We start from the raw sequence: 16710 nt of genomic DNA, 5'->3' as shown, positions 1-16710 counted from the left end.
AAAACTGAAGTTTCGGTAATGCACAGTAACAATTGTAGTATAATTATTGGCCACAAAATGCCAGGTGCCCAACCAAGCCTTTTCTATCTATGTAAAGAGCCAAGCCAAGTGAAAATGCCCTGCCTAGCCATACCCAGAAGTTCAAAAGCTCAGTCTTTGTCATCAGTGAGGAATTAATTCAAAAAAGCAAAGCCATTATTAGGAACAGCCAGGTATTTTGTTGTAAACACCTTTTGTTAGTGCAAGTTGAGATCTGAACTTTCTCACATTTGTAAGAAGTTAGCTTGAAAGGGAGAGTTTAAGCCAAACCAAGTTCAAGGCTCTTTTCTGTTCTAGATTTCTGACATCACACCTGGGATCCACACAGTGGGGAAAAACTGGCTTTGAAATCAGCGGAGGCCCCCAGTTATCACTTGATTTAAGGACTGTAGTGTCCCCTGTTGAACAGATTACTTTATCATCAAGGGAATAAACTGGAAAAGATAAAACAGGAATGTCATAGAGAAGAAAAATATAGAGACGCACTTCCTCATTATATGTAAGAAAGTTATTTCCTAGAATCCTTGAACTATAAAAAGTCCAAGTGCCTTTGCTAAGTTAATAAATTTTACTTAATTATAATACTACAGCAAATCTTTTGTTTCCATTTTTTTTTTTTTTTTTGCTTCCTGTTAGCTATTGAGAGAAATGCATTGTAACTTTTTTTGTACTCTGATGATGTCGCTGTCACATTTGTGTGTGCTTCACAATACTTAGTCATTTTATGTGCATGCAGTTAAACTGAATAAGATGGCTCTGTTGGGTGGCTACTACAAACAGATGTTAAGACTGAAGATGGGGCCCAATAGTAAAGCAAGATCCCAGGATAGAAGTCCTTTGCTGTGGTTTGCAACTGATTGTCTGCCCTGGGAAAAGGGATGAAATTTTAGTTCTCCAAACCACCTGAGAAACCTGTGGTATGAACCTATTGTTTCCTCACCCTGGGATTAGAATGAAATTCCACAGTTTACTAAGGTGACCAGATTGCCTTGGTCTGTCCATGTTCTCTGTCCCAGGTAGAGTTAGGCTTGCCTAGATTCAGTTGAAGAAGTCTAAAGACCCTGTGTATTTCTTCACTGTAATGACAGTGGTAGCATACAGCTGATGAGTGAGCAGGGACTGTATGCCAGGGTCTGACCACCTTCTGTGTCCTCTCACTTAGTCCTCCTAAGATTGGTGTCTATCTTCATTTCATACAGGAGAAAACCAAGAAAAGAAAGCTGGTTATGAGGCTGAACTATGTTGAATTTCTATTTTTGGAGATAAAAAAAAGTCAAATATCAGTAAATTCATGTGATTTAACCTACTACCTGCCCACTGTCATAAAGTTAGTAGGTGTTGACTCCAGAGTTGAACTCTCAACTTCCCCAGAATGATAGCTGCTTATCTGTATTTTTAGATGACGGACTCAGGCTAGGAGCAAATGCATTAAAAAAAAAAAAAAAAAAAAGTAGTGCTAGCAATAGACTACTTCCTTTATTCTACAGTCTCTGGTTTCAATTTCTGACTTTATTCAGGTCATAGTGTGAAAGTTGGCTCAAGTTAGACAAGACTGTCCTGCCTGTGTCCTGTTCCTGCCCTGCTGCTGAAACCAGCCCATCAAACTAAACCAAATTTCTCAGTTTGGCTGCCCCGAAACCTGCCTGCCTAAAACTATCTTCCTCTCAGGATGACACAGAGCCATGTACCCCATCCCCAGGGGAACTGCCAAGCAGAAGATCTACTTGGATATGGCCACATGCCTTCCTCCCAGAGCCATTGTTGAAATGAAGTTGTGAACCCTATTCACCATTAACTCCCATTAACACACTGATAGTTTATCAGGGTATATGGACCCAGGACTTGGAACAAATGAATTTTCTCCAGGAAATGGTTGCAGATGGGCAAGGTCAGGAGCATGAGAGCAAATCATAGACTCACAGATACGACAGTAATCTTAGAAACTGTTAGCCAATACCAAGAGATACAGTTAATCTGTATCTTACAGATTAGGAAACTGCTATTCAGGTGCCAAAGCCTAGGTACCTTGAGTTTAGGGTGACTGGCCGTCCCAGTTTGATTGGGACTGGGGGATTTCCTGGAGTATAGGAATTGCAGTGTTCAAACTAGGACAGTCCCTGATAAATTGGAATAAGTTGACCACCCTGCTTGACTGGTAGCTGAAAACTCTTCTGCCTCTCTGAACAAGTCAGGTTTGTGCAGACTCTTGTATTGAAGTCCCCAAACTGCTTGGTACAGTTCAAAAATACTGGATGGGAAAATGACCATAAAAATGGTTTTACTAAGCTGGTTCCCTTAAATAGTAAGTCTCCAGGCATAGACTTGGATGGCACATGGGACTAGCCATATTGGATCTGACTTATGAAAGACCAAACTCTCAGCCTCTCAGGCTACAGAATTTGGGAGAGCTAGTTACATAGAGTTAATCTCAGAAAATAAGGCTGTGGTCTGGTGTATTCATTTCACAGAGATAAAACCTTTGGGGAGAGCATTGTTGCTGTCTCTGCTATGTACGGTGGCATAAAGGCTGGGAATGGAGAAGTACTTGGGAGGAAGACAGATCAGCAGGGTACCACGTGCTACCATTACTTCCTTTTTCAGAAGTTTTGTCATTCAGAGGTTTTTAATCCTGCAATAAGCCATCATCCTTGACTAACTTTGGACTTTTTCCTTAAACGTCAAACACATAATTTTTTAATATTTCTTGGTTTTACTTCTCCTCTTGGGCTACTTTGCCTCTAGTACTTGGGTGCTTAGCAGTTGTTCCCACCACAGCCTCTCCGACTTTTTGTACTGTGGGATCCAGGTTCCAAGTCATGCTCTACGCTGAAGAATACTAAGACTCCAGCCAGGCAAAATTATCAGATATGTTAATTTTTTTCATTATTTTCTTTCCTGCATGCATTTCTTTAAGCTACCCTGTACATCCATCCCCACCTCCACCCCTACCCCTACGCATACCTGATAACATTTAATTTTTTCAATAATTCACCCTTATTTTCAGCCACCACTGAAATGTCCTTAGTGCTAAAGTAACAACTTCACTGATACAATAAATTAATCTCTGCTAATGGGGGTTAAAATTAGAGGCAAAGACCTCAGAAGTGAACCTCAACTGTGACCAGTAGATTAACACCCCTCCTGGGCTATCTTAAAACTTTTTTGAATTAAATTATAGGGGAGAGGGGAGAAATTTTGGAATTGTAAGAAAGGGAAGTGGATGTGGGAAGTATATCAGAGTATTATTTTAGAAATAATACTCTATGATAGGAGTTATCAAATGTGGCAAAGAAAAATACAGGGCAGCCAGTTGTATTTTGAGGTTCAGATAAACAATCATTTGTTGTTTATCTGAAACTCAGATTTAACTGGGGGGTCCTGAATTTTATTTAGCAACCTATCTGTAGCTCTTGATGTCATGATGTTTCCCAAATATGTAGCCCTGAGGGCCAGGATTGCTATGGAGTTTGGAATAGTTTCCAAACATCTGGCAGAAAAAGAATGAGCCTACCAGAAGGACATCAAGTGGTAACATCAGGTGAAATCATTGCCCCCAAAGCCAGATGTGCTGATGCAAGGAAGTATCTGAGGCAGGCCTGAATGGCTCACTCTTGGAGGTCAGGGAAGCGGGTGTGTTCTGTTGGATCCTTCCCAGAAGATACAGTGTCTGGTTCCTGAGCTTACAACTGAGCCATCAGATATCCATTCCACTAAATCATTATTTTTAGGTCTAAAGAAGGAGTTGAAAGGTTTTTTTAAATAAGGTAATAGAAGGGAAATTATGTTTGAGAAGCTCTATCCTAAAAGGGAGTTCAGGCTCAGGAAATGCAATTCAGGACTGCTGACATCAGATCTGAAAAACATTGGTACCAGCAAGTTGCCATGCAAAAATTTTCAAGACCCTATAATTTTCTTTCACATTTTTTTTCAATAAACAAAAGTAATGCTATTGACTTCAAGAAAATTGCTTATGCCACCCAGAACAATCTTTTTGTTTTCAGTTAATGAAGAGTAAAGCTGTCTTGTTTTCTCTACTGGATGTCTGTGCTCCAGATCTACCCTTTACCCTTTCCTGTCCTGCTCTGGACCCTAGGAAGCTATTAGGAACTCCCTTTCCCTCTGGATTCTGATTAGGACCAGCCACTGGAAACATGAGCAAGAGATTGGAGGGTGAGAGGACAGAAAGGTCAAAATAATAGAATATCGTTGAAGGAATTTATAAAATGCTCATGATTTCAATGACCTAATAGAAAGCACTCAGTAAAACAGCAACAGATCAATACTTCTTTAACATGATAAAATACACCTAGCCAAAGTTCTGCTTGATGGAGAAATGCTACAGGCAGCCTCACTAAAGTTAGGAATAAGACAAGAGTGCTGTCACTATTATTAGTAAAATTTTATTGAATGTTCTAGAGACCAAAATAAGACATGATAAAAACTTCAATGGAGCTGGGGGTGGAGCTCAGTGGTAGAGCCATGCTTAGCATGCACAAGGCCATGGGTTCAATCCCCATCATCCAAAAAAAAAAAAAAACCAAGAAGGGGGAGGAGGAGAAGGAGGAAGAAGAAGAAGAAATAGAAGAAGAAGGAGGAGGAGAGGAGAAGGAGGAGGGGAAGAGGAAGAGGAAGAAAGGAAGAAGAAGAAGAAGAGGAAGAGGAGGAGGAGGAGAAGCAGGGGAGAGGAACACGAAGGAGAAGGAAGAGGAGGAGGAGGAGGACTTCCAATATAAAAGTGGAAAAGGAAGAAAAATAAGACCCAAGGTGAGGCAGAACATCATGGCAGATGATGGGGCAAAGGAAAGCAGCTCAGGACATGGCACCAGGAAGCAGAGAAATGTACGGGTGTGGGTGGGGCCGCTCCATTCACCAGGACAAAAATAAAAACCCGAAAGGCTCGCCCCCAGTGACCTCCAGCTACACTCTATCTGCCAACAATTACTACTCCGTTGTTCTATGTCAGTGGATTAGGCCATTGGTTAGGTTATAGCTCTCATAACCTAGTCATTTTACCTCTGAAGTTTCTTGCATTGTCTCATACATGAGCTTTTGGGGGATACCACATATCCAAACCATAACAGGATCTGTTGTTATTAAAATATTAAATATATAAAATGTTGTGTTAAATAATCAAGTAATACACTAATATATAAGGTAGGAAGTAATGTTCCTATAGCCCGAAATCTGCCACTCAAGAAAATCAATGTCATTAGTCTGCTATATACCTTAAGGGATATAGTCATTGAAAAAGCAGGTAAGTGCTTTAAAAATAAAAATGATTAGTCAAAGAAAGCACTGTTTTCTGGGTCCCTAAAATCATGTTCTGGCATTGACAATTCACTTAAAGACAAGAAGCTAAGATAAATTATCTGCAGGCTTAGAGTGAATCACTAGGTTTACATAGCTTAACCAGTCCTGAATGGGTTCAGTTATACGTAAAGTTGGAATAGGAAAGTCATTCTGAATTATGTAGCAATTTGAAATTGAATAGTAGAGGCCATTAGTGCTAATGGGTTAAGTATTTTGTAGATTTGAAATTAAGACATTAGCATTCCAACAAATATTTATGCTGCCTGCTAATTCTTATTTATGAAAATATTTATGCTGTCTGCTAATTCTTGGCAGTAGTACCACAGAATTCAGCAGCAAGACTCCTGAGTTACAAATGTAAAGAATTATTTCTTATTTTCCACTACCATTATTAAAATTATTAAAAATATTTTTTAAATGAAGTCTTATATTCCATGAGTTACCTCATATTACAGAGACCTATCTATGGTCAAGTTCCTGCAAGTTGGAAAATTCCTCAGTGGGTAGAAAATGAGTGTTACAAATATTTATCCAAAAAAGATATACAAGAAATATTCAGCCACTCCATTTCAACATAAATTCCAAAATTTCTTGCCAAACTAGCACTTGATATTTTCATACATGTGCCCTAATAAAACACATTTATACGACACTCACCTGTCATCTTATAAAAGCAGAGTGTTGATGTTGGAAATCAGTATGTTTATGCAAGCAATCATTCTTTCAACTAACTAACCTTCATTGTTTATTAAGTGTGTCTACATATCAGATAAAGTTAAAAGTAATAGGACTGAGAAGATGAATTAAGTCTCTAGCCCGTAAGGAGTTGAAGTCTAAGTCAACTCCTTTATCTTGAAGAATCTCTAGGTGTCTCAAGTTCAGACCAGTATTTCTTTTCATTATGTCAAATATCCAGCTTTTATAAAAAGAACTTAATATTCTGTATTTGTAGATTGCCTATTATTATATCAGTGTTTTTCACAGTTTTTATTTTCAGATGATCATTTCAGAGGTCTAATTGCTCCTCATCTTCATAACTAACTTTAAATACATTATACCAGTTAGCCTCACAATAATCCTTAGACTAGGAAGAGAGTAAGCAACTTTCCTAGGTTGTGGCTGTGTGATTAACTTAGAGTGAGTAAGTAACTATACACAGATCTGCCCATCTCTAATGCTTACATTCTCCATACCTTAGTATCCAGCAGGATTTGTCAAAATGTAGGCTAGAGAAATTGTAATTTGTATTAATATACTACATGAGTATGTAATGGTCATTTGTTTTTTTTAAAAAACTCAATTACTTCAGATAATTTCTGGGAGATAATCAAACTCTAATTGTAAACACAATGTATTTCTGTAAACACGTGTTTCTGAGGTTTATGAAGATCAAGCCAACATTGGTAACTAAGTTTTAGTCATTTAAATGCCTTGCCTTACAAGAGTCAATGTACAGGTGAAGTTACTGTTTTTTCTCATTGTATTTCTTTGGTTTTCGTTCTCAAACCTTCCTCTAACCTTACCTTTTGTTTGAACCACTTTGTTGTATGTTTTTTGACTATCCATTTCAAGTTTGTTTTATCTTTAAAGATACTACAGTATTTTTACATTACATTATTATGTTTTTTTAAAAGGTACCTTACCTTTCTTCTTTCAGACACATTAGTGCAACTTCCACACAACACAATCTTCTATTTAAGCCTCTGGGAAGCAAGACATTCAGTCTTCAGTGAATGATCTATGTATAACTCTTAGAGAAGGGTACAACTTTTTCAAATTATGAAGGTGATCTATAGTAAAAAAGATAATTTGAGTAAAGTCCCATGATTCAATCTAGTACTGATTGGCAGTTAAATGATTGGCAGTAAATTCTAAAAACCTTGAACTATGGAATCAGACCATAAAATCTGAATCATATTCCTTAGTAATATCTTTAAATTCATCCATGAACTACTAGCAATAATATACAGGTCATGTGTTTCTTGGGGCCCTTGTAATTTCTCCTTTATGCATTTACAGATTCAGTCAATGGCAGAGGGTTGTTAAGCAGCAAGAGAGAAAAAAGAAAGCATTTGACTCAAGCTTTCCCAGTATCATTTTCTCTGGTCCCTCATAGATCTCCACTTACTGTGCTTAGAACTACTTACAATCACAAAAAAATAAAAAGACGCTATCCACAAAAAGAGTCAAGAAAAATAAATATACAGAAATCTTAAATAAATTGAATTTCAACATGAAAACCATAGCATAGTTTATATAGCATTATTATATCCCAGTAGCATAAAATTATGCTTCACCCTTCAAATTATGTCATATACTTAAGTGAGGTCAGTGGCAAAAATTATAGTGTGGATCATGATCCCTACAATGTTTAATTATTCACAAAGCATTCGGAGGTATTTTGTGGCCTAGTTTTGCCCAGTGAAAAGAGCAAAGGTTTCTGCAAGGAGCTAAAGCCAGGATTTCACATGAGCTCTGCCGTGGAGCCTTAGCTGAGTTACTGAATCATGGTGCTATGTGACCTTGGCCAAGTTCCTGAGTCAGTGAACTAGACTTTATCACCTATAAAATGGTTATTGTAAAGTTAGGAATGACATATATAGAGTATCTGAAAGTAGAGCTTTGTATATAGTCAGTGCTCAATAAATTTGTTTCAGATGGGACACTTCACATTATTCACATAATTTTTAAAAAATATTATTTTAGTTGTAGATGAACACAATACCTTTATTTCCTTTATTTATTTTATGTGGTGCTGAGGATTGAACTCAGTGCCTCACACGTGTGAGGCAAGTACTCCAACGCTGAGCCACAACCCCAGTTTGGAACACATGATTTTCTAAAAATTTATTTGAGAATAAGATCAAGTGTTAGTATTATCTGACCTTCCAACTGGAGTGGGCAATTGAAAAGACATATTTACTGCTGCTAATAATGCAGTACTTAACTCCAGAAGGCTAGATGGGTTAAACTTCAGCAAGAAATGTTTCCATAATGTTTCTTTATGGAAAAGTCTGTAGTGTAACAAAACAAATAAAAACCAGATTTCTTCTACCTTATGAATCAGTATTGTTACACAACACCTACTGTAAGAACCTCATCAGGGTATTTATAGATGATTTTGGACAATTCAATTAAAATTGTTTATGGTAACAATTAGGATTCCAAAAGGAAAACGATCAAGGAAGAAAGAAACAGGTAACAGCTGTTGCTTCTCAGTGCAGTCTAGTGGGTCCATCAGTGCATGGTAGTACAGGAAATTTTTATTTTATTTTTTGCTAAGGATTGAACCCAAGACTTGGAACTTGCTAAGCACATGCTATACCATTGCATTAGAGACCCCAGCTACAGAGGAAATTCTGAGGTACCAGTTGAAAATAAAAACTTAGTATTTTGTAGTTTCTGTTTTTAAGAACTAAATTTGCATTAAGGTGCATATTTTGTATTTTCTGAATATTTTGTCATCTTTTCATTAGTTAATAATATTTTCTTACCATAATTCCTCTTTGATTATCTAATAGCAAAGTTAACAGTCAAGCTTATTGTAGAGATACAACCTTTCCTCTCTGATAATGTATAGAAAAATTACATTATATATTAAAATCATTATACCTTAGTCATTAGGAAAATGCAAATTAAAACCACAATTATGTATGTATATGTGTGTATGTATGTATATATATAATTAGGATATAATATTAGAAACATATATAATTGAAATGACCATGTCAGGTCGTTTTGGGAAGAGCTTGAATCCCAAGAGATTGTTGATGGGAATGTTAAATGAAATAACCAAGTTAAGAAAAAGGTCAGACAAATTCTTATAAAATCAAACATATGCTTATCAAGTGACATAGCCATTTTACTTCTATGAGAAATAAAATGCTTGTTCACACGTACACGTGTGGTGCATGCCTGTAATCTCAGTGCCTTAGGAGGCTGAGGCAGGAGGATTGCAAGTTTGAGGCCTTCTGTGAGATCCTGACTCAAAATAAAAAAAAAATAATAATAAAAAGGAATGGGGGCATAGCTCAACGACAGAGCACCACTGGGTTAAATCTTCAGTAACACACACACGAGAGAGAGAGAGAGAGAGAGAGAGAGAGAGAGAGAGAGAGAGAGAGAGAGAGAGAGAGAGAGAGGAGAGAGAGAGAGAGAGAGAGAAGGGGGGGAGAGAAGGGGGGAGAGAATTGTACATAAATGTTCAAAGTATTAACTTGTAATAGCTAGAAAGCAGCAACAAGCAAGTGTCCTTCAACGTATGCATGAACAAACAAGTTCTGATACATTTGCACAATGCAATGCTATTTAATGAAGAGAAATGAAATACTGATATATGTAATAACAGATGAATCTGTTATGCTGAGTGAAAGAAGCCTGATTCAAAGAGTATATAATTCCATTCATGATATTAGGATATCAAACAATTCATAGTTACAGCAAGTAGATCAGTAGTTGTCTGAGGACAGGAAGCAAGATCCTACTTCCTAGAAGCAGAATTAAAATTGAGGCAAAAACAAACTTCCAGCACGATGAATTGGTGTATTGCCATGATTGTGCTGATGGCTTTGTGAATGTGTGTGTGTGCGCTGATCAAACTGAATACTTTATTTATTTTTTTAATTTATTTTTATTGTAAACAAATGGGATACATGTTGTTTCTGTTTGTACATAGAGTAACAGCATACCATTTGCATAATCATACATTTACATAGGGTAATGATGTTTGATTCATTCTGTTATTTTTTTCTTCCCCTCCGCACCCCTCTTTTCCCTCTATACAGTCCCTCCTTCCTAAATATGGAACGCTTCACGAATTTGCGTGTCATCCTTGCGCAGGGGCCATGCTAATCTTCTCTGTATCATTCCAATTTTAGTATATGTGCTGCCGAAGCAAGCACCAAACTATATACTTTAAATATGTGTCAATAAAGCTGCTTTTTGTTTCCTTAAAGAAAATTGTTTGCCTAGTAAGTTTGAAGCACAGGTTTCAATCCCCAGCACCAAAAAGACCCAAAACAACAACAACAAAGTAATAAAAAAGAAAGAAAATTATGTTAGTTTTGCATGAAAATTTAAAAAGAGAAAACCCTAGTCCTTTGCCAATAGGTTGAATAGATCAACTTCCTTCATCTTTGTTACTTCCTTAATGTAGGCCATTATGATGTTTTATTACTGGACTGTAAGAACCTTGAGAACAGAATGTGTATTTAACTCAATTTGATCTTCAAATCTCCAACACAGTACCCCTCACTAAGTATTCAACTACTGTTTTTTAAATGAATAATAAATTGTTTGGATTTTTTTTGCACACTATTTTAAATACACACTTCTACCCAAATTTACTAATTAACCCTGTATATATTTTTTGAAACATACCTGGGATTCAGCGTATTTTTATGCTTAAGAGCTTTAAAGTCAGTGAACATTCAGCTTATTAACTGACTTGGCCATAGATAAAATAATCTAGTATCTTTGGGCTTCAGTTTCCTCATTTCTAAGATGGGAGTAATTATGTACCTGTGTCTTTGGTTTTCTGAAATAATTAAATTAACTAATTCATGCAAAACTCATGATCCCCACAATTCCTAGCAATCAATAAGTAATTGTTGTTTATTTGTTCAGGTTGTTGCTGCTATTGAATTGCAAGGGTTGCAGTAGCTTATAGTCTTGTCAGTATATTGTATACCTTATCATTAGACCTTTTCATTAAAAGATAAAAATAGAATCCCTGCCATTAGATGGAGAGGCTCAAGTTGCAAATGACCCTCCCTGCCTTCACTTGAAAGTTTTAAAATTCAGAAAATCTGTTCTCATATTTGTTTGCAAGTTTTCTCTCTAGTGAAAAATACTTTATCATTCTGTCCACAGGGAATTAATTAAACAGAATGTGGAAAAATGTAATCTTTAGGGAACTTTGCTATGTGTACTCTCTGAAAATACAGTACAAGCCAAGGGACTGTCTAAAGACACCTGGCATGGAATAGACTAAGCCTGAGCTTTGGGTCAGTGATTTTCAGATAATAATTACCTTGAGTTTTGAACAAGTCACTTAATTGTTCTGTCACTTTCTGATATATAATATTGGACCAAATCATATCACCTTGATTTGCAGGGAATATGAAATCTATACAAAAATAATCATTATTAATAAACTGGGTTATTAACCCCCTTCAAAACCAATGTGCTAGTATGTAAATAAAATTTACAACTTTAGGTATATCTCAGCACCAGATTTACCTGCAAAGTCCAATTCAATTTACTGTGTGAAAAGAATGTAAAACTAGGAGTCAGGAAACATTATTCTATTTCTAGCTCTGTCAATCGCTAGTTCTGTGACCATTGGTAACCTCCTGACCCCTCAGTACCCTCAAATGAAGAAGTAAGTTGGACTAGATCAGGGAGGAAAAAGCTTGTTAAGTGCCACCGAACCTGTAACTCTGTGCCCATGGTGGACATTGTTAATCAACCACTGAACTTTTTCTACCAAATTGGGAAGCTGCTTCTGAATACTTCTCAGCAAAGCATCATAGGCAGCCACTGCCTATAGATCAGCTTTATCAATCAAAACAAAAATTACTTGCCATATCCCAGCCAGAAGATATCTTAAGTTTCTTTTTGATTCTAATATTATTCAAAGGGCAAAACAAAAGTTCATGGAATTAAAAAAAAAAATTCCAGAAAACAAATCTCTTGGCAAATCTTATTTCTCTTTTCACTTCCCAGTCTTCAAGGTTCACTTTGTCTGCAAGGACTGTTTATGAGGATGTTTTGCTCTTTTGTTCACTGCATTCTTTTTTAAAAAAATTATTCATTTTAATTGGTTCTTTCAATTAAACTTAATTGGTTCTTTCTACATGACAGAATCTATTTTGATATATTTATACAAGCATGGGTGGTATCTTATTCTAATTAGGATCCCATTCATTGCATTCTGCTTTTTGTTTGTCCAAAATGGAGTTTTTTCTCCCCCTAAATCTTTTGTATGTGCATGTGTGTATGTGTGTGGGGGGTGCTGAGTGTTGAACCTAGATCCTCACACATGCTAGACAAGTGCTTTACAATTGAGCCAAACCCCAGCCCCTTTTCCCGCAATTCTAAAAGTACTTTCCATAAAAGATTTAAGCAATAGAGAAAAATACAAAGATGAAAGAATTATTTGACATTCTACTGCCATCATTGATATTTGCAAATCAGACTTGCAGACATAGCTGTATAACTGTTTTTCTACATTTTATTTTCCCTATACAGCAGTGCTATACATGGACAACTCTGCATATAATTTTGTAGCTGAAGTTCTTAGTCTCATAAAATTTCTTCTTTGTCTGGGAGCTCCTATCCTGAGTGAAACTTTGCAAATATTGCAGTAAATTAAAAGAGAAAAAGTATCTTCAGATCCTTACCACAACTGCACTAAAGCTGTGGATGAATCTCCAGGCTCCCCTCAAGTAAATACAAGAAGGAAAGATTTGCTAAGTATGTGGTTAAAATTCAGTTTGAAAATAAAATAGATCCAGTGGCTTGGGAGAAAAACAAGTATTCCTTCCTCACCTCTGCACCTTACATCCATGATGATGATGATGATGATGATGATGATGATGATGATGAAAATAATACATTTTTATTTAGTAAAATACAGATAGGCAAAAATGAGAAAAATGAATTTATCAATTTATAACTAATTAGATTAATAAACAATTATCATTTGGGGGCATAGACAGCATTTTTCCTATGCAAAAACATATATAAGTATCAACACATATGCTTCAAAATAACTCTTTTAAACCTCTGTTGTTTTCCTTTAGTCACTGCATTGCAGTTCCTGCAGGGCACTGTTTCTATTATGAACAGGAAACTACACCAGTTAAAACTGGCTTTGAAGACATGCAGCTCTTTGTACCTGCAGTTTGCATAGTGAGGTGTGCAAAGTTAACACACCAATTACTTTCAACACTACCGTACTGGAATTCAGTTTATTCACTGGGCAGGTTTCTCCTCAAGTTCAAATTCCCTCAGCAGATAATCAGCAAGCATGTTATATAACTGGTGTAAATGAAGTCATGGCAGGGTCAGAACCTTAGTATGCATTTATACCAAAATCTACTTAATTGATGAAACGTCTGCATTCTTTAAGTGTATTTTAATAAGGAGAATATCTCACCATCATCTACCTAATGATATAAAACTGATGTGTGGTGTGATGAGGTCATTTGCTTTGTATGTAGCAAAAGGTATGTATTATGGGGAAGATACATCCTCATTTCCAGAGAAGTCAATTCTTTTCTGAGATGTTATTAAATCACAAATACTGTCTCTAAATGTGCTCACTGTGATGCTTAACAAATATAAAGCAGGCTGAAGACATTCTGCTTTTGCTATTCAATATATACTATTTTTTTTATATAATGCTGTGAAGTAAACCATCCCAAAACTTAGTGGCTGAAAAGAATTTATTATACTCCTGCACAGTTGTTTGGGTAGCTTGGGCTCAGCCAGACAGTCCCACTGTCTTGCTTGCAATTCTCATATGTGGTTGCAGTCTGATAGTAGCAGGGCTGGAGTCCTCTGTGTCCTGACTAGGTAGGATGTAAGGATGGTGTCTTCATTCACAAGTCTGGTGCCTGTGTTCACATAACCTCTCTCTCCACCCAGAGTTTCATTGTATTTGGCTTCTCCTTCATGAAGGTAGTCAGATTTCTAACATGATGACTGAATTTCAAGGGTATAAAATGGAAAGCTGTCAGGTTTTTTTTCAAGCTTAGGCTGGGACCTGGCATAGTAGCACTCCCAGCCTCCTCCTATTACTTAAAGCAAACCCCAGGGGCCAGCCTTGATTCAACGAAGTTGTACTACTCACGCACCTTGGTACTGGGAGGGGTGGTTAATTGGGTACCATCTTTGGAAATGTACTTCCCAATATGCTGTATGAAGTAAAATTTCAATTATAATTCCAAAAGAGCACAAATATTCTCTGGTTCCAACAAGGAGTATAAAGGAAGTGATAGAAGCAGCAGCCTTGATTCTTTCTTGGGTCTTGGAACTTGATAGATGAGAGCAAAAGAAGCAGGTAGAATAATGAACCAACGCATCACCATTATCCAAACTTCGTGCACTCATATTTCCCTGGTGATAATACTTTTTGTGAGATTTGGGGGCAAAGTATCACAGTTCTGACACCTCAAGTATGTGTGGACAGCTGTTTTTTTCAAGAGAGCAAAGAATTCAGACTTAATGAAAATGTACAGGGATCAGTATAATGTGAAACCAATAGGTGGGAAAATAAAATAGTAGGGCTGGGGGTGTAGCTCAGTGGTAGAGTGCTTGCCTAGCATGCAGAGGCCCTGAGTTGGATCCCAGCACAAAACACACACACACACACACACACACACACACACACACACACACACAAACACACGTGTAATTAAGAGTTTGGCAGTACATGGGCTCTCATGGGCACCAGAAAGGAGAGAAAAAACAAATCCTCTTTTTCTCTTGCTCCCCTGGTTCTTCTCACCATAGCACAAAGTGCAAGTTTAGAGGGCAGGACCTGGGTTGTCATATGAAGACATCTGTATTTCAGTATTTCCAAAGACTGGGATCCTCCTTGGCATGGGGGTCTGAGACTCAGAATTCCTCTTCTAGAGCTGAAACACCATTCAGTGCCAAACAGCTTTTCCTTAGTGTTTTATTTTTCTTTCTTTGGCATGTTCAGACTCTATCAATGCTGCTCTCCTCCCTTTGAAAATATGTACTCTGCAGGTGCCTGAAATAATATACTCCCAGCAAATTGTAGTTTTGTAAAGGTAATGATTATTTCATTCAGTCTACACTCAATGGAAATGTTTTTGCTTAACAAGGAAATACCAAAGACTTCATGAACTCCTTCAGGTTAGCCACTGTCCCATATATGACTTGGGCATCTCCTACCTCCTGGGTTAATTGTCTACCTTCTCTGATGTAGTAGTTTTAATAAGTAACCTGAATGGTTAACAATGTACTTTTGTCTCCTTTGAGCCAGAAACGTCACTTTATTATGATGTCTCTGCCTTCTTCGTGTCAGGTTCTTTGTAAATAATTTCTCCCAAACTAGTTTTTAGTGTGGGGAGTTTTTTGCAGGATTTTTACCTAACAGCTGAGGTTTAATTCAAGCTGAAGAAGCTTGCTTCAATTACAAGTAATTACAATTACCTAAAGGAATATTTGAACATGTAAACTTACATGTAAATCCTGAGAGTGTCAGATTATGCAACCAAGAGAAAGTAAGCTCTTAGTTTTTTTTTTTTTTTTTTTTTTTTAGTTTTTTTTTTGTGTGTGTGTGCATTGATCTGATCTGCTGTAGTCAGGTTTTTTAATGAAATAGTAAAACCACTGCTGGTACTATCTGCTTTACCTGGTTTTGAATAATTCAGAGAAGTTAGAAACTGCAAACTAGGTTTGCTCAAGAGTTTGTATGTTGATGAGTAAGAGAAAAAAACCCAAACCATCTATCCTCTTTTAAAACTTGTAAGAGTTCACACTATTCTTGTTTTCAAATACTTTGTTACCTGTGGGCAGTGATTAATTTTTAAATGTAAGACATAATACATATTCACTGTAGATTTGAATACACTTAAAAAAGAAAGATAAAAATCATTTATGATTTTACAACTATTAATACATTAGTGACCATTCTTCATTTCCCCCCGCCCCCAGGCACAGGGTTTTACAAAACAGGTCTATACTACATCAATCATTTTATTAAAAAAAAAAAAAATTGTAGTTGTAGATGAACAGCATGCCTTTATTTTGTTTAATATTTTTATGTGATGCTAAGGATAGAACTCAGTGCCTCACCCACGCTAAACAAGTGCTCTGCCACTGAGCTACAGTCCCAGTCTCTCAATAATTTTATAACTTGGTTTTTTTTCTTAACTACATCACGATTACGTGGAAATTTGTAAAATTACGGCATGTCGTCCTGTTGAAGGACGCCATCTGTGGTGTGGTGTGTGCTTTGGAGGGAAGAGAAAGGTGTTCGCGTTCCCGCTCAGCTCTTGGTTGGCCACCCTGACCCACCCAAACACCCCTCCGTTTGCCCTTGGCGACCTGAGCCTAGAGAGGGTGTGAGCGCATGGGAGTAAATCGAGGGCGTTCAGGGTGACTGCGAGCACGAGCTCGCAGCGTGGCCCACATTTCCCCTGGGCAGGGCTCTGGCTCCAGCTCCGGAGGGGACCGAGGGCCAGAGGGCAGTTGGCGGTACGCACCACCGCGGTCCAAACCTCCGGCCCCCGCCTCTGGGCTGGCGCCACTCTTGGGCGGTGGGGTAAGATAAAACGGGCAAGGTTCTGCAACTTCAAATCAGCGAGGTGCAGCTCCGATACC

General features: G+C 37.3%; 1 protein-coding gene across 1 annotated transcript in view; it reads right to left on the bottom strand.

The window, feature by feature from the left end:
* Positions 1-16323, bottom strand: part of LOC306655762 (uncharacterized protein) — a gene marked incomplete at its 5' end in the record, with an annotated part of 75539 nt that extends 59216 nt beyond the window's left edge. The window contains 2 exons of the mRNA XM_079130382.1: positions 14211-14270; positions 16276-16323. Of these exons, the coding sequence (XP_078986508.1) occupies positions 14211-14270; positions 16276-16323 (108 nt within the window). The remainder of the gene's footprint in view (positions 1-14210; positions 14271-16275) is intronic.
* Positions 16324-16710: the final 387 nt, after the last annotated feature.

Source organism: Sciurus vulgaris, assembly GCF_902686455.1.
Source record: "Sciurus vulgaris genome assembly, chromosome: 3".
NCBI classification, from domain to species: Eukaryota; Metazoa; Chordata; class Mammalia; order Rodentia; family Sciuridae; genus Sciurus; species Sciurus vulgaris.
The sequence above is the reverse complement of the archived record's forward strand: the minus strand, read 5'-3'. Positions and strand labels throughout refer to the sequence as shown.